Raw genomic sequence first — 25,347 nt, 5'->3', positions numbered from 1 at the left:
TCCCAAGGTTTCCCGCCTCTTTAGTTTTACTACTTATACCAGGGAGCCTATATAGAGTAAAGTATCCCTGCTTAAGCATAGCAGAGGACTAAATATGTACTGATATTTAAAACAAACAAGTCATTTGGTGTCACATGTTTAACACAGTATAGAAGCTTGTTGTAGCTTATCAAATGGTCTGTCAGATAACTCTTAGTCAATTTTGATACATTCAGAAGCTTACAATTAGCTCTCCTCTTCACTTTCTTTCATATCATATGTTACATCATGTCAGAATTGGAGTCATCTACAAGCCAAAGCTGTTCGGGCAACAATCACCAGTGTGGGTGTGGGTGGGAGCTTTTCAATTTAATGTCTTGCCTCATCAAAAGACAACCACTGGATTGTTTGTTACATACATTGAACTATGTGTCTGTGCGATGTGAACTGGTACTGCTGATAGGCTTTTGTATTGTAAGTTCTGGTTTGTAGATGTTATAATACGCCCGTGTACTGATGCATTTTTGTTTTAATGTTGGACTTGTTTCTTAGCGTGTTTTTGTGTTGGCAGTGTTCAGCAGTGTATGGCAGTGTATGACAAAAACAAACACCCCTACTCGGCGATAAAGTCGAGCATGGACAAAAACAGTTCTCGATTTCACAACTTTCAAACACAACAAAACAAACAAGTACAATTGGACCAGCAGATTACGTTTTTTAATGTCATCATTCCCAACATGGAACAGTGCAAAATCCTCGAACATAAACACCAACATTGTTGCCGGAGAATGTGTCTAAATTGACCTTGTTCAAATTTGAAGAAGGTCAAAGGTAACTGAAGCCCGACACGTAAAACCAGAGATAAAAACATTTTTGAGAAAAAACTCTGGAACCGTGTTCCCTCAACGTATGCAACGCTACCTATTCTACCGGAGGGTTTGCAGTAGTAGACACGCACAATACATTGTCACAAAATGTACGAACAGTAAAACATCCACACCCACATCCTGCTACAGAAGAATCATTGATCCACTTCTGTCCATGGAATATCTTCTTGGCAGTCGTCCTGCCTCTTGGGGAGTTCAGGGTCCATTTCCACCCCCAGGACGATGGCATCCACGCTCCTAACAGTAAAGTGAGCATATTTTACATCATTGGTACTTACTGTGTGTATAAATGCAGGATTTATGCCTACACGTTAAAAAAAGTCAGACCTGAAACTCGAGGTGTAACTTTGCAGTAGACGTCATGGTAAACAAGGATGCATTGCATTTTATGGTTTCTTCAAACTATGTTTGAAAAAACCCCAGAATCGTGCAAGGGCGACGGTTCTACTAAGAAAAGTGAAGAATATTTTACATAATTTGTATTTACAATACATATTATGGCTGCGTGAGTGTAGTTCTATACCGCTTTCAGCAATACTCCAGCTATATCACAGCGATAGACAACAAATGTAGGCTCCACACATCATTTCCATATGGGAAATCGAATTAAGGTTGTTTGGAGCGTTCGGTTATTCGACGATCCCCATAGATTTAAATGCAAAACAAATATGTTGCGTCGTGAAAACAATATGTAACCTAAATATTAAACTGAAATATTGAAATGCTTTACCAGCAGGTGGCCGCGCAGTCGGCCAGTACACTGACTCTCAAAGTGACCAGCCGGGACTTGCTTTGTCTCTAACTACCTACTGAAGGACGGAATGGTGGGTTAACAGTAAGTTATACTATCTATAGATAGCATCGTACAGGGCATGCACGAAGGGGGCCCTATCTACACTACCACCTAATCTACCAGTCAAGTGCAGTCAGCATTGGGCCTACTGGGGATGCTGAAAAGACTGGGGCCACAGAGTGTGCCAACCCTAAACTAGCTGTGTTGCTGTAACAACCATCCTGACTGTACAATCAGGCCCTAGCACCGAACCTACTCCACGTACAGTCGGCGGGGGGCTACGCGGAGAGCAAATGTACGATGGAGCCCCATGAGACAAAGCTCATCCCATCGGTCCCTCGGAAAGCCAGTGTACTAAAATCCGGGTGGAAGGGTTCAGAGGGACACGACACCAAATCCAGAATGTGCCATGGTTCCTGCGTCTGAAAGAAATTAGTCATGCATAAGCATCAGAAATCACATTTCTCGCGTATGTAGATTGGTTTAACAACAGTTAGTAAGTGTGATTTTATGCCGCTTTTGGCAGTATTCCAACGACGGGCATCAAAGTGAGCGTGAGACATAGTATTTAAGTGTGGATTCGAACTCTGGAACTGAACATGGCGTGCCAACACCTGAACTACTAGGCTACACTACCACTCCGAATACGTGCAGAAAACAGTATCAACCTTTCCCGTCTATACCTAAGTGGCTGTACACTATGAGAGAATGAGTGTGCTCTGTTTATTAAAAAAACATTCATGAACACGCATATTTTCTTACAAATAGAATTGAAAACACCTGCCTGTCTGGTCCTCTGTCGCCCTTCCGAAGAATCCTTGAAGTCGTCCTACCTCTACAGGATTTCAAGACTTTCTGTCCTCACGACGAATATTTGACATCATTGTGAGTCGGTGCTCAGACCCCAAGCGGGCTTCAGTCGCTCACTTCGGTCGCTCGCTTAAAGTGTGCAGCTGGAAACGACAAAGGGCAAACCAGCCACCTTACGCAACCTAATCCCAGTCGACGACCCGAAACAAAGAGTTAAACCGAAAGTGACATAGGTGTATGGATCATTCAATACAAATAAATTAAAACAACTGTCGTCCGTGGTAGAGAATGTTGTAAATTGTGATGTGCTTATCACTGCTCATTGCATTCGTGACTCACTCGTGTTATTCTGCGATTACAGTCTGTTTGCCGTGAAAACGTACCGATGAATGTCTCTTTAAACAAAAAAGTAAATCGAATAGAGTGAAATTAAGAATCGTATAATTTTACCTTGCCAATTCAACATTTAATTCTCAGAATTTTATTCACCTTAGGATGAAAGTTGTTGTTAACAAACAATCATTGTTTCAAATCAATTTCTTTGTTTGCATTTGAAGGGAGTATGCACGTTAAATACAATGCCGAGAACTTGGGTTGGTCTAAGTTAACGCTCATCACGTACCGCACGTGCTCTTGTTTCACTGTTCTAACTGCTGCGCTTACCCCTTGCAATACAAACCAGCAATAACGATTTGAATCTATGATTGTTTGTTAAACAACTTTTATCCTAATTTGAATAAAATTCTAAGACTTAAATTTTCAGTGGGCAAGATAAAATTACTTGGATTCGAAATATTAATTTCACTATGTCTGGTTTACTTTTTGTTTAAAGTGAGAAATCATCTCAACATGGGACACCACCATCACATTCACCAATACATGGCGCACCACCACCGGAATTACATGGGTACACCACAACATCCACCAATGCATGGGGTACCACCCCCACATGCACCGCTACGTATAGACACCACAGCCACCGACACAACATGAAACGCAACACAGTCACCACTAATTACGACCCACATACATACACCACTACACCACTGGAACACCCAGTGAGTGAGTTTAGTTTTACGCCGCTCTCAGCAATATTCCAGTTATAAGGGCGGTGGTCTGTAAATAATTGAGTCTGGATCAGACAATCCAGTGATCAACAGCATGAACATCGATCTGCGGAATTGGGAACCGATGACATGTGTCAACCAAGTCAGCGAGCCTGACCACCCGATCCCGTTAGTCGCCTCATACGAAAAAGCCTAGTCGCCTTTTATGTCAAGCATGGGTTGCTGAAGGCCTATTCTACTCTGGGACCTTCACGGGTTCTGGAACACCCAAACCACATCTATCGCTGTATGCATGTCATCATCAAGATATGGTGCTGTGGTGGACACGGAAGTGTTTTAGCCCATCATGTTCAGTGGTGGGTTTGTTTCCTTGTGCAAACTAGTTCTAAAGATGTGTTGTGATGTGACATGCATCCTAGAAAGACAAAGTTGGATCATACCTTTTGAATGAATTAAGTCTCTCGATGTGGATGAATTTGACGTTACAGGAATATGTATTTGAAACCACAATATTGACACCTAGGTGATTTACAAAGTACATATGATATACTCCCAGTTTTGCGATATTCTGAAAAAAAACCAACAATATAACTTTAAACACATGACACGTTTTATCGATAACAGTACTGCTTTTTTATTCTTCATACGACGTTTCAGAGCTACGTCTTGATCCTAGTCAGCTAGATGATAAGATGTTATATTTACTAGCCAGTGTTTAGAATACCTCTTGGCTACATTTTTAGCTACATGTACTTTTGCTGAATCAGCTGTAACGTAGATACAAGTCACGGTGTGGATGCATCTTCCAGTCATCGTACATTGTAGGTTAAACATTTGTGGATTTAGATCTGGTTTTACATAATCGTAGATTGTGCATCTGTTTATTCAGATTTGCATCTAAATGATCGTAGATTGTACATTTATGGATTAAATCTGGTTTTGAATAATCGTACATTGCCTATGCGTGTATTAAGATCTGGCTGCAGACAATAGAACATATAAATTAATACATGTTTTATAGAGATATATAAAGATATTTTTATGAAATTCAGATGTTTTAATGACCTTTCTTGTGTTTTGTTGCACAAAATGAGAACATAATAATATAGGACTTCACTAAACGTGAGAATCCTTCAGAATGGCTTTAAAACTAACATGTTGGGGGGATCGAACCTACACTAATTGTCAAAACGCTTCACTCACTCACTCACTCAACTAATCCGGACTTTGGGATTTGATGGCCGCGTTGTATGCGCATACAATCTGGAAAATTCTCTGATATTACATTTTTGGGGATCGAACCTACACTAATTGTCAAAACGCTTCAATCACTCAGCTATTCTGGACGTTGTACGCGTATACAATCTGGAACATTCTCTGACATTCTCTGATATTATACTGAAGTGTTTTGACCTGTTTCCAAAGTGTGTTAATAAGTCTCTGTCAGGTGTAATGAAGATTTGAATTTGGACGGTTTTATATTCAAACTGTCCACAAGATATAAGGACCGACACAATCCTGATTGTCACCCAATTGCGTGAATGCAGTTGGTGAGTTTCAGATGACTTCTGTAAGACAATTCCCATTGTCCAATGTTCTACATGTTCTAAAATGGGAAGGAGTGATAACACACCTTAAACAAGATTGCCATATGACGAACGGAGTCGCCGTACTTCAAACTTAATGGGGACGTGTGCAGACATAATATAGTTGGACATCAGTTGCAATACGTTTGTACAAAGTTTCCAGCAGGTCAACTTCGCACGCAGACAGACAAGACTTGACCGCAATTTATCCTACAATTTCTGATACTGATAACGGAAATAAGAATGGGCTGGGTACTTACAGAAATCAAACCAGGACGTGTCTGTTATTACCACTATTACCACTGCATACGCCAGAATCACAGTGCGAATGTAGTGAGAACGGGAAGAGGTGCCTGAATACGAGCTGGTTGAGTTAAGAAGTAGGGTAGTGCATGTTAAGAACATGGTAGGTCTAATTCACAACGAATATAAACTGACTAAAGACGGGTTTGAACTGCTTGAAAACGTTGTTCACGTGGGGGGGGGGGGGGGGGGCTTATTTCTTCCCAGTCTATACGTAATAACAACTGTCTGGGGATTGGGCACAGATGTACACATAATGACAACTGTTTATGATCAAACGAGCATAGTAGTTTATATAATCATTACACGTTCTATCTCTTGTTACAGTTATTGTTAAGGTTGGTTAGTACGTCCTAAGAACTACAAATGTACCTTGATGTGCCTCAGGCCTACCAACAGGTAGCATGGCTGGACCAACTGAACTCCATCGTTCATTCGTATGTGCGACATGACTAGACTTGTTGAGGGGACCGCTGATTTGTCCCACTGTCCTGGTAGTGGTGTGTTTTTACCAACAATCTTGACTTCTTGTGCCGTTGACGATCATCTTCGAGCATTTGTGGTCAGTTTATCCCCTTTTCTGATGTTGAGAGATCCTGCTCCCCGTCGATTGGTTGAACTGACGTCGAGTAAATGCAAAAGGTCAGCATGCCAGCAGAGAGATCAGTCAGTGCAAATGAACTGATTCACTGTGCAGAGGCATGTATTTTTGTATGGTAGGTGATTGTTACCGGAACAACTTTGGCTTGTAGATGACTCAAATTCTGACATGATGTAACATATGATATGAAAGAATGTGAAGAGAGTTAATTGTAAGCTTCTGAATGTATCAAAAGTGATTACGTTATCTGACAGACCACTTTGAATAGCTACAACAGGGCCGAAGTTATCATTTCTCAATTAAGGGAGCACTATCAACATTAAAAGAGTGTTATATCAATACGTTTATGCATAAAAAGTAACCTGTAAAAAAATCATAGGGGGCAGCTGTACCCCTGCTTCCAAGACCCTGTACAGCCAGAGCTTATACGCAATTATCGGCCTTGAAGCATAGTTTTCTAACACTTTGGATGATGTTATTTCATCAACTATTTTAGGCAAATGACGCTTTCACAATCTATACCATTGAAATTTTGTTGGGGTGGATGGGACATGTTCAACAAACCCTCAATATCAGCATTTTTGGCCAGTCAAAACAAATGCCGGTTTAAAAGGCTTCCACTGTAGCTGATTGCAAGAGACTATTGCTATAGTTCAACATATGTCATATTTGGGATTTCACTTTCTTGGTAAAGTACAAGTTTTAGCACTTTTTTGGTTAAGTCCCATCCGGGATTTGAATCCGCACACTCAGTCAGGCACCTAATCGCCAGCACACAAAGTCAGCCGCCTAGCCGCTCAGCCACCGCGACTTCCACAAAAATGAAAGTCGGACAACTGGTAGTCTAGCCTGAGTACTTTGTGTACCCCTCTGACGAGTGTAAATCGGCTTGGCTCCCACACCTGAAAGCTATGATTACATGAAGCCATTTAGAAAGTGGTCAAATGCAGCATGTCATTTTTGGGATTTCACTTTCTTAGTAAAGTACACAATTGTAGTACTTTTTTGGTTGAGTCCCATCCGGGATTGAAAAATATGATATATATGACATATGTTGCATTTGACCACTTTCTAAATGGCATCGTGTAATTATTGCTCCTCAATAGTCACCCCTAATGGTGGCACCCCATCACTGTGTGAAGGAACTCTGACAAAGTATGTCTGAAATATACTCTTAAAAAAAGTAGGGGATCTTCATTTCTTTTTATTTATGATTAAAAATATTTAGGAGATTTATCAGAGTCAATCAGTGTTGATTTGGTATTGTTGAATGTTTTTAGAGTGCATCACCATTTGCATTTCCTTACAACTATCGTTATTTGGAATGTAGTTGCTTTTGAAAGATGACTGGTGTATGGCATGTAATTTGCATGTGTCCAATTTTCATTTTAAAACAAACGACTTGAAACAAACACTAACAAAAGTGTGATGCAAGACGAGTGTCAAAATTTATGTTCTAAGTGATTTCTTGACCTTCTTGAAAAAACGTCAAAATCAAGAATGGGACCCCATGCACGTGTTTGGGGCTACTGCCTTGTGCATGTGCATATCATGCATTGTGTTTTGGAGTTGTAATAGAGGGAAATGGTGGTGCGTTCATAAGATGTCTGTCCTTGAAACATTTGTTCACGTTTACACTTCCTATCCAAATTGAAAGTTCATTATCCCATACATTTTTTTAAGAGTATATTTCAGCAAAATTATGAATTATGTGTTTCGCCCCTTGAACCATCTGAGTAATGGATTTTTGATCCACCGCTTAGCTGATCAATACCGGGCAAGAAAATAACACAAATTTATTGAAACAGCACCTTGGTATTCTATTTATTTCATATTATTTTACCAATTATCAATACATAAATATAATCAACAAAATGTCCCGGACAGCAAAGTTCAAGCTGATATAATGGTTTCCTTCGCCTCCGCAAGTGGTGTAACTCCTGTGTGGTAGTAACCGTACTGATGTACTGACATGAAAGACGAATCAGGAGACCCACAAGTCCCCTACACCGAACACAGATACAGGTCACTATATTTCAAGCAACAGTCATAAACATTTCTTAAGTTTGCATAAATTTCCTTACAACACATGCTCACTGAGCAGACGCTGTACAGAAAGGCCTCCAATATTCCCAATTGCCATCATTGCTTTTGCTCAAATATTTCTATATCCTGCAAGGTTGAAGGTATTTCTAAAATTTCTGACATGATTCCCATACAGATAAAATATAAATCCAGCTACCTGATCAGCTCTCATATGAATCTAATTCTAAAAACATCTGAAAAGGTAACAGGTAGGAACTGGTCTCTTGATCACTGGGTTTTTCGTACCACAAAATAGCACTTCGATCGTTGGTCCACTTCTTTGGGATATGCTACAGATACACAACATCCACAGATCTTCCTTGATCATTCATTCAACCTCTCAAAGGCCATGCTAAAACATTCTATCATGTTACATACAATCAGTCTTATTCTTCTAAACCTTCCATTCCCACTTACGGTATTTGAGATCTGGAACTGTAGTTACTTGATTTGGAAACATGTCAGAGATCACATTTAGTATTGAGGACTCAACCTTGCAGAGGCAATGATTTCTATCATATTACATACAATCAATTTAATTCCCATAAACCTTTCATTCCCTCTTAGGATATGTGTAATGTTGAAGCACAGTTGCTGTTGATTCGGAAACACATCAGAGATCCTACACGGCATTGAGGACTTGTGGTGCCCCCATGTTGCATCTACCGATACTTAATACAAGGCATTTAGCTGAAGCATCTACAGCATTTGGTCTCAGTCCTATACTTGAGTCATTACTTTGTGTAATGACAAGAAAGCTTTTTTTTAAAAAAAGAATAAAACATGAAAAATATATTTTTCTTCAGACAGAAAATAATAATGATTACAGTATTAGGCTTACATCTGACAGCTTATGAATTTGTGGATTAATCATAAGGTTTATAAAATGCTGCTGATTCCATAAAATAGTGCACATTGTTAGAAAAGTTCTTTTGTACAAAGATGTTAAGATTGAAGGAATATTGTGGTTGAAGTTTGTTCAGGCAGCACATTACATGAAGCTGACAGCATGACATTTTCTCAGCACCAACGCTTCTTCAAACACTCTCAGTTGCAACCGTGATAAACTTGGACCCGTTCCATGTCGACTTGAACTGTTCTGGGAGAGCAAACTCTTTCTGCAACACATAAGGGTAACAGTTGGTCAGTGAGTGCAGAGGATTATGGCAATGGTATATGGTGGAACTGGACATGGACTTACTCATTCGTCTGGATGGAAAAGCAGTCCGGTCAGACTACTTTTGTTTATTACCATGTTCACTGCCACAATAAGTTACCTCCCTTTTTTAAAGACAATCAACGGCTAGATTATTTCTTTTTTTTATATTTATACTCAAAATATTATTTACTATTTTCTTTAGAAATGTCTGCTGCTGCTTCAGTAAATTTTCATGTCATACAATGTTTTTCAATCATTAACCATTGTGAACAAAAGTCACAGGGATGTTTATGTTGTTATTTTAGTCAGCTACGTCTGCATTACAAAGCATTGTTTGCAAAGCAAGCTGATTGTTGAGACCTTCATTTAAGTCAGCTGTGAACGGATTACAGTGTATTGTTCTTATAGCCAGTTGATTGTTGGGACTCCTATTTTAGTCTGTAATCTGTATTTGAGAGAGTCCAGATCATAAAGCATGCTTCAATGATAAATTACGAAGAATTTTGCTGGGACTCAGACAGTAGTACGCAGATTACCTGAAGTCCAGATTTGAGAGATTCCACAGTATAGTCAAGTTAATACTACAACTTGTGAACACTATGGTAATAAGTAACATGCCTTTAGGTAGCTGTCATATAGGACATTCTGCTGTCCCTCCACTTTCATGAATTTAACAAACAACGGTTATAACAAATTTAAGTTAGTTGACTGGTCCATACTTGATGTAATCCCAAAAAGGGAAGGACTACTGAGATGTTTGCTTAAATTAAAAGTGATTTGAAGAGCAAAGGCAAGCTTGACCATTGCATCTCAGTTTTATTCTTGCAATCAACATTTTGGTCCTTGTGCTGGTGAAAGGTAGTGATTGAGTTTAATGCGCATTCAGAAACATTCCAGCTATATGGCAGCGATCTGTAAACAATGAAGTCTGGACATAGGGTTACACTATTTGAATCCAGGGGTCATTCTAATTGGCATCTTTAGTACCACGTGAATCTTTTGAATAGTATCTTTAAACATCACATTAAAATCCATTTCATGTCTCTAAAAAAAAAAAAAATGATGTGGTTCCAATTACCCGACCAACCCTTGAATTCTGGTGCCGAACATATTTTTTTTAGCTGTATAAAAAGCTTTCAGATACCATCATTTTTTCCCTACACTGAAGAACATTGGTCATTCTGATAGATAAAGTTGACAAGATGGCCGCAAATGTGCTTGCCCTTATTTTCGCCAAATGTGATCATTCAGCCAACAAAAACAACTGCTATCGCTGAATATGTCTTTACGATGCTGCGAGTATTTGAGGAACACCATGGCTCTTTACCAAGAGGATATTCCTTAGAAATTACAGCTGAAACGTCCCTGGAAGCGAGTTTCGTTTGGCGTTTTCAGTGCCTGGAACTCTCATTGCGGGCTATTTGTGTTATCTTTGAGTGAAGTCTATTAAGTTTACATGCACAAAGCATTCAAAGTGGCAGATGAGGTTCTTATGTCAAGGAATGTTGGTCTCCAACCGAAGATAAATCAAGACTGGTACAAATCACGAAATAAATAATCAAGTGTTGAAAGAATCACATTTAATTCTAACATTTATTGTTACTTAATTTATGTCTGAAACACTTCTCTACTGACCACTCTTCACACACGACATTGATCGATAATGGAGCACTGAACGTTTACGTCTGACAACCAATAAGAATGCAGCTTAGAAAAATGTATCCTTATTTGTGATTGGTCAAATTTGTTAAAGCCATGGAAGCTGTGGCATGACATGACCAGTCAGTGAATGATTGAAAACTACGAATTGAGTTTATTTTTTCTTATAACCATTTTTCTGATAGTCATGTAGACAGCAAACCAAATATTGATGATCAAAGTGACATTCCATTACTCTACAGTATCTGTTGCGACCGCAGTACACTTTTGACATTTGTGTGTATCAACCTGGCTCCTTTGCATTAATTACTTGTCAGACTGCTTTAATTTGGTCAGAAGCAGCTCTGGGTGATTAATTATAAACATAACAATAAATATGTTTCTTAAAAAATACCAAACAAGTGGGAAGCCACAATTTACCTAAACAGTTCAACCGATACCGCAGTAGCTGAGTGCTACACCGAATGAAAGCTACACGTTTTGACTTACTCTTAAAAAAAGGATATTCACCTCAAAATGATACAGTACCCCGATGACTTGCGATTAAATGGGCCTCAATCATGACCAGTAAATGTTCTGTAATCTAAACCAGTTTATTGTGCTTTTCATATGAACATGGCAACCATAATCGCTCAATGAAAGCAGTTTGTAGTTGATAAGGATCTTTTATTTTGCGCATCATCTGTTGATGTTAAGTTTTTGACATTTATTTATTTCAGTTGTGGATTGAAAGTTGGCATTTCAAGGAAAGATGAAATATTTATTGGACTTCTGGATGACTTCGCTGAAAGATGGTGTATATGTCCATGTGCCAGTTGATGTTGATTTGACTCAGTTTCAATTTATATATAAAGCCGCTTTTTGCAGAGTTTCAGCAATATCACAGCGGGAGACAACAGAAAAGGTTGTTGATTTGAAAAAAAAAAAAACTGTAAAAGAATGTCTTGCCCATATATAAGTCATGCCTGATAAAGGGATAGCTCCCTTTGTAATGCATCAGTTGGGGGATAAAACCTAACTTGACTGAATGAACAATTACAGAGAGGATAAATATGTTAATGGTTTGGTCTGTATTTAAAAAAAAATATGTAACTTTAAAGATGTGTAATCGGAGTCACAACAATTTGTTTTTATTTGGCCTCACTGTCATTTTGAACAGTGCATATGTATGTTATTTACAGGATTTTTGATAAAGGAAACAAAGGAATGAAACCATATATTTTCTGTTTCAGACGGGTACTATGGGAGATTATTGTAGTTTCAGTTCAGCAGGAAGTTTGAACGTTGGGATCTGTAAACAAGTCAATGTTGGTTAACTAAGAAAATAGCCCATCCATATCCTTGTGGTCTATAGACATATCACAGTCTGATTTATCCATCAAACAAATGAAACCATCCATTGGGACATGATGACATGTGATTCTGATTCATTCGATGTAAATAGTTAAGTGAAGACCAGACAATCCAGTGTGTGTTTGTGTGTGTGCACGCACATGCGTGCGTTCACCATCCTCAAAGTAGTATAAATATGGAACAAGGAGACAACTCACAGTGTTCTCTACAGACTGGAGAGCAAAACTACTTGAAGTTTAATAAAAGTCTATGCACTTACATATTCTCCATCAGCTAGAGGGACCAAGATGTTGAGTTCGGAGGATTTGGCTGTGACAATCTCAGCTTTGACAGACTCTTTACTGAGGTACATCATGCAGCCATCTGTCTTGTCGATGATAACTGTGTTCACTTTTCCAGTTACCTAAAACCAACAGTAGTAATTAATCATGGTCCTGACGACACCTGTGACAATTCATCTGGATGATCACAGATGTCATAGGTATATTCATATGACTTAGTGTCTAAGGAGAACATACTTGGAACTTGTAAAACACCAGGGAAACAGTACATTTCAATATTGGTAATAATGAGCTGATAAAACAGAAACTAGCGAATGAAGAATCTGTGCTGAAGAAGAATAAACAGGAGAGATTATCAACATGGGTCCCCTAAGATGAAACCAGGGTGAATACTTGAAACTGATCCTCTGTGGCACTTTGACCCTGGCATGAGTGGCAATATTTCAGTTATGTCCTACGTGAAACAGAACCCTATGATCAGTGCACAGAATCCTATGGTTGGTGGACAGCACCCAATGGCTGGTGGACAGAACCCTATGGTTTGCGGACAGAACTCTATGGTTGGTGCATAGCACCCTATAGTTGTTGGACAGAACCCTATGGTTGTTGGACAGAACCCTATGGTCAGTGGACAGAACCCTTTAGTCAGTGGACAGGTCATAGATGTGAACTACTTGTTGACCTCACAAACCCACAAATACACACAAAACAACAATTATATTTGGGGGATGTCTGATTTAAGAATCTGGGGAAATGATACCTGGTGTTACGAGATTGACCGTAAGAGTTCTCTCCCTTTGGTCAATGGTGACCTGTTTTCGACAAAGTTCTATTTACGAACTTATTCGGTCACTTATTCCCTATTTAAGACTCACCAAATTGATAACTATTGGTAGCCCGTGTTTGTGGCTTACTTTTCAGGTGTGGTTTAACATCCATTAATCTCTAATGGTAACACAGTTACTTTCTGAACTGGTAGCTTCATCATTTTCGAGTAGGTCAGTCACGCATTAAGTTGTCTAATTTATTGTTTAAAGCATTACTGTTGACTTTCCTTACACGATGGGATTCCTCAAGTCATAAACTCTGTAATGGTGTAAAGAATTACTTATTACGGCTTGTTATTGTTTCATAATAGTAATTTTATCGGGTTGGAGTAAGCACACTTTGGCCTTGGCTGAAGAATAACCTAATGTCGAGTGGCGTTGTCTACTCTGACGTCCACGTTTCTCACACAAAATATGATGTTGAATGCTTGTTAGCGTTACTCAGTCAAAATCTTCAGACATAATGCATGTCGGCATGAGTCAGTCGCTGATTCAGCGCTCCTTAACCAAGATAGTCAGGATAATCAGATAGTGGGAACTTTATTCCGTTTTTGGATTGAACTACCAGTGTGTGGTGTTATATTCATTTACCGCATATTTATGGGAATTATGTGCTGGATGTGATTTAATGTCATGGTAGGTCTAGTACTGTTTTATGCCACATTATTGGGTGTAAGAGCTGTGTAGTGTAGTGAATCCTATTATAAGAATACTTTAACCTTTCACTGCAACACGGTAAAATTCCTCTGAGGTGTATTCGATTTCGGAATAATTCAGGGTAGACTAAGAGTCTTTTAACTGTGTTTACGTGTCCCTAATCGACTATCTTTTGATATCTTTGACTTGTCAAATTTTCATATTTAGACATAACTGTCTAAACTATAAGTTATCGCACTGATTCATTAATTGACTTCTAGTTCTATCAAATCAATACCTTGGCTTCGAGTAAATATTCTTGAAAGCAATGTAAATCTTCTTAAACTCTGTACACTTGTGCATGGTGATATAAGCACTCAAATAAGTCTCAGTGTTTGTAAGGGGTTGGGCAAGTTTATGCCTCAGGTGTGATACCATGTTAGTAGCTTGTTATATCTCCAATTTGTGAATACGGAGATTACATTTAAATTCTATTTCTCAGGTTCATTGTTACCTCATATGTAGCTCTGTTGTTGTTATAATAATAAACTTCAGATCAAACTTATATGCTGAGGTTGTCCTTTGCCACAAGTTGGAACCAAGTTACCTATACATATTTCAACCCCTGGTTAAGGTTATTTACGGACCTTCCTCTAGTTAAGGTTGTTTAGATTAGCACCGTAACACTTGGGGATGTCTGATTTAAGCATCTGGGGCATTGATAATTAGAGAATGTCTGATTTAAGAATCTGGGGTCCTGGCCAAGTTAAGGGCTGAAACTCTGCAACAAGCTATCACTATGAAATGGCCTACCTGACCCTGAACACTTTGACAGTTGATGAATTCAATGGAAGACACAACGTCCTCAAACACCACAGCACTCTTCTTGCAGCCATCTGAAACAGACATATCAGGACAAACTGTGATATAACATTCTCTGAACAACTTCAGACAGACTCTGATTGTCAACCAGGAGATAAAGTACTAGTTTCCAGCTTACAAATCAACCGACCAGAAAGAATTGACAGTTTAGAAAAAAGATACACAGTGTAAATTTACTGATTGTATAGTCTATGAGCAGTGCTACTCACCAACCAGGATAGAGTTGACCTTGCCCTTGATGCTGATGGTGCTGCCAACACATTTGTAGATGTACACCACATGCTTGGTCTCAGTCTTGTCAATGACGATGTCCTTGTTATTGTTGTGGTATTCCTGCAACACATTGACAATACAGACACACGGTCGGGCAAAGTCACTTATGGATAGAAAACAACTTCTGGGAAACATCTAGTTCAGGACAGAAATGTCCTTCAGTCAGGTAGAAGCATTTTGACAATGCCTCCTCCATATTGCTGTTGTGAATATGTTCAGTATCTCCATGTTGGTGTTGGCTGATCCAGGTCACATCCTCTAAACAGCCTGAGATACGATACTTCAGCACCGTCACTGAAGGAGCTTCATGTTGCACTGAGTGAGTTTAGGTTTAATGATACTTTGACAAATTTTCATGATGTCATGGAATGTGAGCTTGACGTTGCCTGAAGCGATGTTTAGTAGGTGACATTTGAACAACAACAAACAACACACCCCACCCCCAAAAAACACCCCAAAAACAAAAACCCATGAGATTCGGTATGGTGCTGACAACTGAGAACAAAACAAATGCTATGGCATATCCAAGGGGCACAACTATGCACAGATAATTACGGCAATCGAGACAACTGAAGCCCCACGACCTCAGTGAAATACTGAAATACTGAAAAGTGATTACTGACAATTACAGCATGATAGTATAATATATAATGCAACTAAATGCAATATGTAAGCTATCCTGAAATCTCATGTAGGATCATGTCATGTGTGGTTGCAGACAGCAACACTTAGCATTACTCTACCTAGAAGACAGAAATCACTTGAAAATAACCAAGTAGGGACCAGAAAATCCAGTGATAGATATCATGAGGAAAGATCTAAGCTGCTGGAGTAGGATGGCACACATTCAAACAAGTCACTAAGATGGACTACTACATGCTTCAAGTTGATAATGGAGGATCTGTATCGAGATTCCCCAACGGGTTTGTTTGTGATAATCAGTTATCTTGCAGTACTCACAACGACCCACTTCTTGTCCTGGAGTTGAGTGAGAGGAGGCCTGGATACAGCTGCAGGGGCCACCTTGGCCTCAGGCTTGGGTGCAGGCTTAGGAGGACCTGCAGCCTTGAAGGGGGCGGGGCCCTGTCTCAGGGCAGGGTTCTTGTGGGTCTTCATGTCATCAGTGACCTTCTTCAAACCTGAAAAAAAGGATATCTTTTAACAAACCATTACACACCCATACAATGAGGTCCACAGCAACATTATCAAGTCAACAGCTGCCAGACTGACCTGAACAATCACAGTTCAAGTCCCCATCGCAGGTTATCTATTAACTGATGCACCAGACATGATAAAGACTGCATAGACCAATCAAGGCTCCCATAAAAGCAACTTCAGCTTTCAGCCTCTAATTGTAACTGATGATAACACATGCATTCAAAAGTAATACAAAAACAACCTACAATCTGTGTTATATGCCCACACTACGTTCAAAGTATAAGGAAGGCCTAGAAACACATGAAGACAAATAGTCAGTGTTGTGAAGGTTTAGGTGACGTTACGTGAGTGTCCTAGCTGTGATGGAAGTACAATGCTTATGACTTAGCATAGTTCCTGCTGTAACCTTACACACAAGGAGGAAACTGACGAAAGCTTGCTGTGGTCGCAGGAGGCCAGGATCGGCAGCAGGTGACTTAAGGACAATCCATACACAAGGAGTGGGAGCACATCTCATGGCCTGCCTGTATTTGATATAACACGTTGTCTTGTCAGCTCGGTGTTACACGCTCTGCTATTAGCAGCGTGTAAACATCGGAGGCAGCCAGCAGATGTTATGCCGTATACCCCAAACATGGACTGTCAACATGGCATGGGATAACAAACCACTTGGAGAGAATCGACAAGATGTTTTCTGTGTCGACTTAATTACTACTAATGGGAAGGGACATGTTAAACAGTGTCTGATGATGAAAGCATAGTCCATCATTTGTACATTTGCAGTTGCCAGCATTTCTAGCAAATTAACATGATTTATTGGTGTCTGAGTGCAGCTGCTGTAACCTCTGGTTTACAGGTTTAAAGTGTATTGGGGGTACTGATGCTATGGATCATTGCATTTGCTGTGAACGAGTGGTTGCTATTTGCCATCTATTGTGACCATGAAATCCACAACTCAACATGCAGCTTTGACCAGCACTCTATGCAGCATCGACATCAGTGAATATGGTTTGATGCCACCAATATTCAAGCAATATCACAGCCGGGGACATGGAGGGAACATTTTAATTACTCAACTACCCCTTCACCTTTGTACAAGACATCACATTCATACACTGAATTTAGATTAACACAACTTCAGCAATATTCCAGCAGTATCACTTTGGGGGGTCATCAGAAATGGGCTTCACACATTGTACCCATGAGGGGAATTGAACCCGGGTCTTCAGCGTGACGAGAAAACACTTTAACCACTAGACTACACCACCCCTGACCACAATATCAACACAGCAATATATCCCAAATAGTCAAATGACTTCATGTGTAAACTGTCGCTGTAAACAGGAAAATGTCAACAGATGTGTAAAATGATCTGAGTTTCCTTGTGGTGAACACTCCACTCTACAAAAACCAAGGGTTAAGATGTTCCAGGTCATTCTTGAACACCTCACTCTACAAAACTTTGATATACAAACATCCAGGGTTAAGATGTTCTAGGTCATTCTCGAACACCTCACTCTACAAAACTTTGATATACAAACATCCAGGGTTAAGATGTTCCAGGTCATTCTTGAACACCTCACTCTACAAAACTTTGATATACAAACATCCTGGGTTAAGATGTTCCAGGTCATTCTTGAACACCTCACTCTACAAAACTTTGATATACAAACATCCAGGGTTAAGATGTTCCAGGTCATTCTTGAACACCTCACTCTACAAAACTTTGATATACAAACATCCGGGGTTAAGATGTTCCAGGTCATTCTTGAACACCTCACTCTACAAAACTTTGATATACAAACATCCAGGGTTAAGATGTTCCAGGTCATTCTTGAACACCTCACTCTACAAAACTTTGATATACAAACATCCAGGGTTAAGATGTTCCAGGTCATTCTTGAATATAGTATCTCAACTGACAGAAACATATTTATTTCTCACACACTCACACACAGAGAATAATGAATACATTCACAGAAAGAAACCGAGAAACTATTCTGGAGTCATTTTGTGACGGTGATTGAGAAACCCCTTTTGAAAACAGGTTCAAGCATGTTGTTTTGAATGAAGGATGCATACAAAATCTTGCAATTCCAAATCAGAATGAAATACATGTCACCCTTGGGAGAAAAAGTTAAGTAGGTACTGAAGCAATGACATAAAGGAAACAAGCCTGACTTTTTAACCAGTTTAAAATTCTAGGCACCTATATAACATTAAATCACATAAATTTCATTTTATCTGAGCTCCCATATTACTCAGTAAATTACATGAAACACAGATGTAAACAGTCACAGAATTAGTGAGCGTGTTTTCAAAAAGTTTTTGGCAATATTCCAGCAATATCACACCCAGAAATGGGCTTCACATGAGGGTAATCGTACCCGGGTCTTCAGCATGGAGAATGAATGCTTTAACCACTATGCTGGCCACCACACAGGATAAATAAGAGTATGAAAACCCAAACAGTCACATGAAACACTCAACTGACAGAGTTAACAGTCTATAAACAGTTCTATAATGGTATATATGATCCCTACATGCTCAACGTACTGACATGATGAGACAGTGACTTACCCCAGACATAGATGCTGTAGTCTGACACTACAATAACAAGGAAGTGACTGGCAACAGCGGAAACACTTACAACTACTCGTGTGTACTGCGACAATGCTACAGGACATCGGAAAACTTACCTTTGAACTTCTCTAAGATTTGTAATGTTTGCAAGTTCTGTGCAGCTGGTCAAATCAATTCTTTGCAATAATTCAAACATTCTATTGAGGGCATATATTTATTCAAAGTGTGAAAATGTTACTGTAATTACAGTGTTTAACTGAAGCATTACACTTTTAGCTAAATCTGTGAAGATCAATCAAAAAGTTTTAGAAGCATTTACAACATGACAAAAACACTGTGTGATATTTGGGAATTCAGTTTGGGAAGTCTGTTTGTATATATTATCATGAACTTATCATATTAACTAAAACTCCTATAAATAGGATTATGAGTACTTCCTTGTTTGGTCATACATCCTTCTGACTAATGTCCTCATTGAAACACTCTCCCATCTTAACTTTAAACTTCCGATGCTCATCAGACTGTTTCAAGATTATCTATTTGAAAAGTCCTCAAAGTTTAGATATCTGTATTTTAAGGTTAAACTCAAACTGAAAGCAATATTTGGTTTTTGTCTATTCTAAAGAATCCTCATTTCTCGATAAAGGATTTATTTGCTTTTCTAGCATCTGTTTTCAAAATTAATTAAGAAATATTAATGCTGACTGAAAATGTTCTAAACTTGAATAATGTTTTTGTTCAGGTGTATTTACATCTTGGAGTAATGGTCCTGAACAAATTTAGACATGGTATTTCATTAAACAATGATCACATAATAACCATTCACTTCAAGCCATGCCATAACATGCAGATCATATACAATTTGATAGGAATTTATATGAAGCCAGAAAACAGAAAATGATGAAAGTAAAAAAAGAAAGTAATCTGTACTAATCTCCTGATTATGTGCAGTGTGAAAGTAAGGAGTTTTGTGGGGTTAAGATTATTCAATGAAAAACAAATTTCAAAATTCCAGAAAGCTTTCAAGAATGTTCGCCTCCTTGTCATTAACATGTGGATGAGCTGTGCACCTTTATGTCACAAATGCAAAGTGTGCACAGGTAGAGGGTCAAACAGAGGTTGAGGCAAGCTGCATGTTTACCTAGCTTTCCCCGTTTACTGTTACCAGCACTTCTTGTGATTCAGGTAATTAGACCACTGTAGGAAAATGGCACAGCGCTGTGCTGAATCAGTTTATCTGGACAGGTTTAAGCAAATGGGGACTACATAAACATGCTTGATTTTCATGTAACAAAGATAGATTCTGTTGGTATGTGTGACACTGAGTGAGTTTAGTTTCATGCTGCTTTTAGCAATATTTCAGCATGTTGGGGGACACCAGAAATGCTACATGAGAGGGGCCTGTTTCCAATCAAGCCTAGATCAGACAAACCAGTGATTACTAATAGGATGGGTGATCCATGTTGTCAGGATACTTGTTTAGCAATACTCCACGTATATCATGACAGGGGACACCAGAAATGTGCTGCATTATGAAAATAAAAATACCATACATTAATTGTCTCACTGTTTTAACGAAAAAAATTTGAGTTAAAGCAAACTGTTTTCCATATCCTTCAGAATTTGTTGGAAATCATGGGTGGTGAGGTTAGAAAGTAATAACAATCAACACAGTACAACAAGGAGTCAGTACACATACCTTTTGTGATATCAATTCCCCTGTTGAGCTGGCTGAACAAGGCAGCTCGTTCTTGTTCAGAGCTACCCCCTGCTGGGGCTGCATCAACAGGTGCTGGGGGAGGCGGGGGTGGTGGGCCTGGAGGGGGTGGTGGGGCACCACCTCCCCTAGCTGGGGCAGCTACAGCACTAGCACTTGCATCTCCTCCCTGTAAACAACATAAAACATTATATTTCTGTTGGGTTTCAGTAATTTACATACACTATAAGTGCATTTAGTGAGTACGAATGTGAGTTAATTTTTCTGCTGCTTTTAGTGATATTCCAGCAAATATCATGGCAGGGCCACTGGAAATGGGCTTCACGCATTGTGCCCGTATAAGGAATCAAACACGGATCCTCAGGTCTGATGAGCGAACGCTTGAACCACCAGGTTACCACACTACCCCTTAAGCAAGTAGCAAGGGATTAATGTATCTTACATATTTCAGCTAAAAATTGCCTTGTCAGCTGTAACAGAACCCAATTATCACTTATCAGTTATCAACCCTGGTCCAGACAATCCAGTGATTAATATTCTAAGCAGGCACTGCCAACCAAAACTGACCAGCACATAAATTTAGTTTCTCCTTATGATTACAATTTCGTGTGTATAATATGAAAAAAATCAGAGGTTCCATTAAATCTTCTAAGTAGCACATAATGCAAGGTTAAATCCACAAACATGAGTACACGCTAACAAAGCCCTGATCCTAATCTTAGTGAATCTGAAATATCAGTTAAACACAGCAACTAAGGGATATAACTCTGCAAATGTATGGTTTTGAATCAATGGGCAAGGAGTATTTTGTTGACACATAAGACTGATCTGTAATATTTTTTAATTCCCTATCAACATCTACATTTAAACCATTTACATCTAAAGCAGTTTTATATAAACCTGAGATTATCATACTTATCTATGAATTTCAGGTTCGTGTCAGCAAGAGTTTCAAAAAAAGAGGAAAGAGGATTTAATTTGGGCTGGGGTTTCATTTAACATTCATATGACGAAAACATGAGTTACAAAAATTGTTTCAGATAATAAAATATTCTCAAAATAACTCTTCTGCGTTTTTTTAGAGCTATAAAATACCAACAGCCTCAGCAAGATCACTCTGCATATATATAACATGAGATTTCTCATAGAAAACTAATCAAACCTTTCATATATACAGGTAAAAACTCAATAATGATCATCAGTAACTGACAGTTATGTAATCTGAGTCCACTGCAGATTTCAAGAACCCTTTGTAAGCTTTGTCATCATGTTGGATGGAAGTAGAACAAGAGTTGCTTCCCTTCCATCACACCTCACAGGCCACTGTATGAAGTTTACGCTGTTTGCAATGCATTTATGGAAAATAATTAAAATTTGGATGATATCACTGGGGACATGAAAGCATGCATCATCAGTAATTGTAACTGTAATACATATCTCATTCTGTTGTTTTCCTAAAGGGTACAGTCCCTCTTTGTTAAATAAACCCTATTTAGATATCTGTATCCTGTACACTACAGAAAGCATCTGATCCGAGGTTACCCTGAAACCATGATAACCAAAATTTTTAACCTTTAATACATTTAAGTACATTTATTACAAAAGCACTCATAACAAACTGACAAATACAACAAACTGTTACATTTTGGTCCTGGACACATACATAATATTTTACCCTTACCATACACCTTGCGGGGCAAGTGTGATGAAGCACCACGAAATGTCTGGGTGCTTCATATAGAGTTGAAGCAGGTCAGAAAACTGTACACAGTGCTACCACTCGGGATTCAACCTCGGTAAATCCATCTGCCTGATTCTCCAAATATGTTATTTGTCTTAAAGTGTTTTATACTGCACAATAAGCAGGCTGCCTTCAGGAAACAAAGCCAAAAAAGTTTCAATGCTGTTCTTTCAATTTTCTCTTCATTTTTTTCTGTTGCTATTTTTGCAAGCATATGGTAGTTGAGGGAACTTGAACTTTCAACAGTAGAAATTGATCATATCCAGATCTGGCATTTCACTTGCAATACCGATTCCTCCAACAATGACAGCATGGAAAGTTGGGATCAATCGTCGGAAGACGCTTGCCAAATTAAGCAGCAGGGTTAGATGGAAAGAACTGAAAAAGTCAGCATCTTTTTGCTTTATGACATTTCGAGCTGTCAAACTTTGTTACCTCTCTTCATTAACCTTGGCAGAATAATTTCAGACCTACCATACAATATTTTTCTCTCGTAAAATGATTGTAAAGTGTATTAGGGTTTAACTCATGATTAATTTCTTACAGCAGAAGTGAGTTATGTCGGCGGAAAAAGATGAAGTGCTTAAACCTGCATCCGTTCCTGTGAGTAAATAATAGACAGAGTATTATTGCTTGGATCACACACACACAATTTCACATTTATGAACTCACAGCAAAAGTGAAAAAAGCCCCCCAAACTACAATTTCCAATATGGCTACAGGAAGTTTGGATGAAGTAAAAAATGGTTATGCACTCATAAATTCCTTTCTTAGGAGCAACCGAGGAGCCTCAGTGATTTTGTTGATAATGAATATTGTGTTAAACACTTGGAATACCATACTACTACCATAGTATCTTCTTGAAACATTAGAGACAAAAGGGAAATTCAATCATTACTACCAAATAAAAAGTTTCATATACACCAAGTCTAGTACTTCAGGCTAATTAACCAATTGAACACTTGGAAGCAAACTCTAATGAAGTTTGTCATATCTGGAGAAGGTAATCTATGGCTGAAAGGATCACCTCCATCAGTCTTCCCAGTGCCCTGACTGACACACAGCCCTCAGGATTCTAGCACCATCCAGGAAGTCCCAGTATCGACCTGTACTTACAGTATTATCTGCATTAGTGACATGGATACACACACTTTAGCCAGAGTTCAGTAGGTGCTCTAAACATTCTCTCACCTTATTGTCATACCTGTGTTCCTTGAGTAACAATTGCTTGGTCTCAGTTTTAAAAATATTCATTTGGTCAAACACTTAAATCTCTCTGATTTGTGCAACCTCAAAACAGATAATCTTGACTTAAACGGAGTAAATCACAGTCAACTATTGAAAATGGCAGGTACTTGTGATGTGTTTTTTCTACACAACTAATGATTGCATTCACATGCTTTATTATACAATATATTTTAATCTCATTGATCTTCCACTCTGGTAAATACAAATGGTACGGCTAAGATTATGAATATGCTGTAAAACAATTCAAAAAGACATAGTGCACTAACACAAACGAAGTACATTGTTTTCATATAGATGAACCATATAACCATATGCAACACAGTATGAAACACTTCATGAAACACTTCTTGATTAGTGATTTCACTATACACATAAAAAGAAACTTTGTGTCAAGTGTCATACTGTGCACACAAACCCTTTTTCCTTTCTAAGTGTGAGACTTAGATTAAACAACAAAGATTTCAAAACACCAATAATAGAAGGGCATGCTTAACAGGCACTGTGGAGTGGAGTTGTATCTTTGCAACATCATGATCATCTTGTAAATATCTTAACATCAGCCAACATTCTTGTTGAGAACAACTGTCCAACCATAGGCACCATAATCTAACATTTGACTGTCTCACATTCCACAAACAGAATATTGCTTCACTGATATGGGGCAGGGCACCATCTGTTTTTTTAAGAAGCTTAGTGAAGTACAGTTAACCTGCCTCACTAGCATATAACTAACACAGAAAATTAACTTTGTTAATGTTATAGCTAAATAATTTGCCAGTAATTGACCTCCAATTGTCATGGTATATCACACATGCTTTAGACTGCTCTCATATTTTTTACACCATGATTTCATAAAACACTGCTAAAACATGGTTTTGTCACAAAAAAAGCTACTTACTGGGCACGTGCTTGGCACAAAAGTAAACAAACTGGGTTCTCGGTTCTTAAAGAGGCCATACCTGTTAATAGTCTGTGATTCCACAGTATGTAGTTGGGGGCGTTTTTGTCAGCATCTGGTCTCGTTACCCCATGGCATTGCGGTTTCCCTTACCAGGCCAGTAGATAATGTTTATATATTTGCAAGGTTTAAGGCTGTTGGAAACACTCTAACCAGCACTAGATCCATCAGCATCTGCTTTCTAGTCACAGAACCCATGTAAGACAACAAATACACCACTTTAACATAGATCAAATGCTGTTCCAAAGTTGAGGCCCACCGTCATACTCTGCGACAGTGCCTAAAAGAAACCCTCTCCTTATATCCATCATTAGTCCTACTTAAATAAACTGTTGTAGTTGCTGCAAGGAGATTGTGGATGCAGTAAGAAATAGTCTGTTATGATATAGCTTAAGAATGGAACACTTACAAGGAGCCAAAAAAGAAGGTTTTTTCCTGTATTTACGCTGTGCTTTAACTTCATTGCCATCTCCAGATTAGATACCTTTTTATGTGCTTTTGACTACTGCATGCACTGCATGGCCAAGTGTCGATGATCACACTCCACCACGTTGTTCCTAGCCACTCAAAAACAACAAACAACATCTTGATACAAAGAACAGCACTGAACAACCCCAATGAAAACCCATTCATGGGAGACAAGGTACTGGACTTGGTATCACAACATCAGCCATCATCATACTGTTGGCTTTGATTATAAAATTTTACAAGAATTTACCGAAGACCTTTCCTTGCCTGGTCTGGCCACTTTGATGCCCTGA

The 25,347-nt window shown here is 38.8% G+C and overlaps 1 protein-coding gene across 1 annotated transcript in view; it reads right to left on the bottom strand.

Annotated features, from left to right (window-relative positions):
- Positions 1 to 7,821: 7,821 nt before the first annotated feature.
- LOC137278011 (adenylyl cyclase-associated protein 1-like) overlaps positions 7,822 to 25,347 on the bottom strand; it is an 86,803-nt gene continuing 69,277 nt past the window's right edge. Inside the window, exons 9-14 of the mRNA XM_067810043.1 lie at positions 20,622 to 20,808; positions 16,142 to 16,320; positions 15,118 to 15,241; positions 14,840 to 14,922; positions 12,542 to 12,685; positions 7,822 to 9,229 (exon numbers count right to left, since the gene is read on the bottom strand). Of these exons, the coding sequence (XP_067666144.1) occupies positions 9,149 to 9,229; positions 12,542 to 12,685; positions 14,840 to 14,922; positions 15,118 to 15,241; positions 16,142 to 16,320; positions 20,622 to 20,808 (798 nt within the window). The 3' untranslated portion in view covers positions 7,822 to 9,148. The remainder of the gene's footprint in view (positions 9,230 to 12,541; positions 12,686 to 14,839; positions 14,923 to 15,117; positions 15,242 to 16,141; positions 16,321 to 20,621; positions 20,809 to 25,347) is intronic.

Source organism: Haliotis asinina, chromosome 3, assembly GCF_037392515.1.
Source record: "Haliotis asinina isolate JCU_RB_2024 chromosome 3, JCU_Hal_asi_v2, whole genome shotgun sequence".
Taxonomy (NCBI): Eukaryota; Metazoa; Mollusca; class Gastropoda; order Lepetellida; family Haliotidae; genus Haliotis; species Haliotis asinina.
The sequence above is the reverse complement of the archived record's forward strand: the minus strand, read 5'-3'. Positions and strand labels throughout refer to the sequence as shown.